Source organism: Mangifera indica, chromosome 1, assembly GCF_011075055.1.
Source record: "Mangifera indica cultivar Alphonso chromosome 1, CATAS_Mindica_2.1, whole genome shotgun sequence".
Lineage (NCBI taxonomy): Eukaryota > Viridiplantae > Streptophyta > Magnoliopsida > Sapindales > Anacardiaceae > Mangifera > Mangifera indica.
The window spans coordinates 11,023,943-11,027,134 of record NC_058137.1 but is presented as its reverse complement, the minus strand read 5'-3'; the positions used below and the strand labels follow the sequence as shown (position 1 = coordinate 11,027,134).

At 40.9% G+C, this 3,192-nt stretch overlaps 1 protein-coding gene across 1 annotated transcript; it reads right to left on the bottom strand.

The window, feature by feature from the left end:
- Positions 1 to 511: 511 nt before the first annotated feature.
- On the bottom strand, positions 512 to 2,905 carry LOC123215047 (uncharacterized protein PB18E9.04c-like). Its single transcript, XM_044635131.1, has one exon. It carries the CDS (start codon positions 2,903 to 2,905, stop codon positions 512 to 514), a length of 2,394 nt encoding a protein of 797 aa, XP_044491066.1.
- Between the last annotated feature and the right edge of the window lie 287 nt (positions 2,906 to 3,192).

The window sequence follows — 3,192 nt, the reverse complement described above, 5'->3', positions numbered from 1 at the left end:
TTACATGCATAAAAAAGTTGAATCAAACTTAGAGGAACGGATTATTTATTGACATTCTAGTGTTCAGAGCTGAGAGAGATTATGAAAGGACTGAGTTTGCTCAATGTATTGACAGTTAGACCATGCCTTGACCAAGTGTTAGTCGTGCACTTAGTGGTAATAGTGTTGGCCATGCAAGTGCATGGTGTTGGCTGGCACCAGGAAGAATGAAAGAATGCATATATGGCACTCATATAGGTGCCAACTGTGTTACCTTATAACCATGTTGGCTAGCACACAAAGTTCTTTATAATTGCTTGTATTGCATTGATTCTTGGTTAATTGTTATATGCAAGTTATTTTTCTATCTTAATCTTCACCAAATTCTTTCATCATCAAGCTACAAAAGAAGAAGTAATGAAAGAAGAAAGATGTTTTATTTCTAGTTACATATTGAAAAAAAAAAAAAAACTGAGAAAGAGGAAAGAAGGATCCTCACCGCGAGTTTTTTTTTTTTTTTTGTCCTGAGCCACTAACTGGAATTTTTGTAGGCTCTGTGTTGCTTGTCCAATGGTGCTTCTTGTTTTTTTTCTGCAAAACTAGGCCCTGCAACAGCCATTTGTTGTTCGTTATCCAGCAGCTGCTCTCCATGTCCAAAGCTGCTAAAATTTGTAAACACTGAAGAGCTTAGTCCTGTGTTTCCTTGGCTTTCATTTTTATTTTCTAGCTTGGAAGCACCGTCGTGCTTCTCCGCTAATGTATGCTCAATGCTGCTTCTTGTTGGCTTTGGGAGGCTACTGTCTGTAGATTTATTGCTGTTGAAACTTACTTGCCTACCAATCTTTTGCCCATCACTGGTGTTCGTACAATTATCATCTCTATTGAAGCTTGTTTGCCTAACGACCTGTGGCACAACAGTGCTCTTGTTTGCTATTGGTGGGCTAGTGTCAACGATCGTTTGCTTGACGCTGCTCTTGGTTATTCTAGGATCTGCATATTTATCATCTTTGAGGATTTGTGGTGCAGCAACCTTTTCCGCAATGCTGTTCTTGGTCGTTACTGGAGGGCTGGTATCTACATGTTTATCATCTCTAAAGTTTGTTTTCGTTGCAACCTTTTGTGAAGCACCGCTATTGATAGTTGTTTGAGTGCTAGTGCCTGCATATTTTTCATCTTTGAAGCTCGATTTCCTTACAAGATTCTGTGGAAAGCTGCTCTTACTCGTTGCTGGGGTGCTACTGTCTCTATATTTATGATCTTTGAAGTTTGTTTCCCCAGAAACATCTTGTGATCCGCTGCTAGCGGGTGTTATCCAAGCACCGGTGTCTGCATATTGATCACCTTTAAAGCTTGTGTTCTTGAGAACCTGAGGCACAACACTGCTTTTGGATGCTGTTGGAGGGCTTGTGTGTGGATATTTATAATCTTTGAAGCTTGTTTGCCTAGCAACCTGTGGCACAGCACTGCTTTTGGATGTTGTTGGAGGGCTGGTGTCTGGATATTTATTATCTTTGAAGCTGGTTTGCCTAGCAACCTGTGGCACAACACTGCTTTCGGATGTTGTTGGAGAGCTGGTGTCTGTATATTTATTATCTTTGAAGCTGGTTTGCCTAGCAACCTGTGGCACAACAGTGCTTTCGGATGTTGTTGGAGAGCCGGTGTCTGTATATTTATTATCTTTGAAGCTGGTTTGCCTAGCAACCTGTGGCACAACAGTGCTTTCGGATGTTGTTGGAGAGCCGGTGTCCGTATATTTATTATCTTTGAAGCTGGTTTGCCTAGCAACCTGTGGCACAACACTGCTTTTGGATGCTGTTGGAGGGCTTGTGTGTGGATATTTATAATCTTTGAAGCTTGTTTGCCTAGCAACCTGTGGCACAACAGTGCTTTCGGATGTTGTTGGAGAGCCGGTGTCTGTATATTTATTATCTTTGAAGCTGGTTTGCCTAGCAACCTGTGGCACAACACTGCTTTTGGATGTTGTTGGAGGGCCGGTGTCTGTATATTTATTATCTTTGAAGCTGGTTTGCCTAGCAACCTGTGGCACAACAGTGCTTTCGGATGTTGTTGGAGAGCCGGTGTCTGTATATTTATTATCTTTGAAGCTGGTTTGCCTAGCAACCTGTGGCACAACACTGCTTTTGGATGTTGTTGGAGGGCCGGTGTCTGTATATTTATTATCTTTGAAGCTGGTTTGCCTAGCAACCTGTGGCACAACACTGCTTTTGGATGTTGCCTGAGGGCTTGTATCTGTATATTTTTTATCTTTAAAACTTGTTTGTTTAACAACCTGTGGAACAACACTGATTTTCGTTGTTATCGGAGGCCTGGTATCTTCGTGTTTATCATCTTTGAAGCTTGATTGTTCAGCAATTTGCGGCGCAATGTTGCTGTCAGCATACCTATCATCTTTGTTGAAGCTTGGTTGCTTAACAATCTGTGGCACAACGATGCTGTTGTTTGTATTTGAAAAGCTGGTGTCATCTCTGCTGTAGCTCGGTTGCCTCACTACTTGCTGAATACTGCTATAGCCTGTGTTTAAGCCAATATTCTCTGTGTTGTTGAAGTTTGGTTGCTTAATATCTTTTTGTTTCTCATTCCTCTCATGTTGAGCTTGCTCAGAACTGCCAGTGGTTTTCCTTGTCAGGCTTTGGTTGTTGTTTTCTAGCTCAAGACTTTCCTCTCGCTGCCCATCTGATGGAGGATCAACGCTTTGTTTAATTGCTTTTGGGGGGTCATGCTGCTTACTGAAATCTTGTGGTGAGGAATAATTGAGAGCCGGTATGTTTTTGCTCTTGACAGGTTGCTCCTTGTTTTTCCCAAAAATCTTCATGCAACAACTTGGCTCAGAACTGCGATCCTCTTCTTGTATACAGTCACCATTTTGGATTGTGTAATTTCCCAGACGCTTATTAGGAGTACCCATTTTCACAAATTATGTGTTTGTGCCCAAGCACGTCTATCAATAGGCAGAAGCAAGAATTTACCTTGTGTCTTACTGTGAAGAAACCACATCACAAGTTAAGTAATCTTTCCTAGAGGTTCGCTAAACAGAATATTTTGCTAGGGATTTCTCAAAATATTATATCTTAGTGCACTCTGAATAAAGTTGTTCCAAGAATCTTCACTTAAAAATTGCTTGATTAGTTGTATCAATATATTGAGATAAGATGAGTAATATAAAGAATTCAAGAAGAGTTTATGCAGATACAT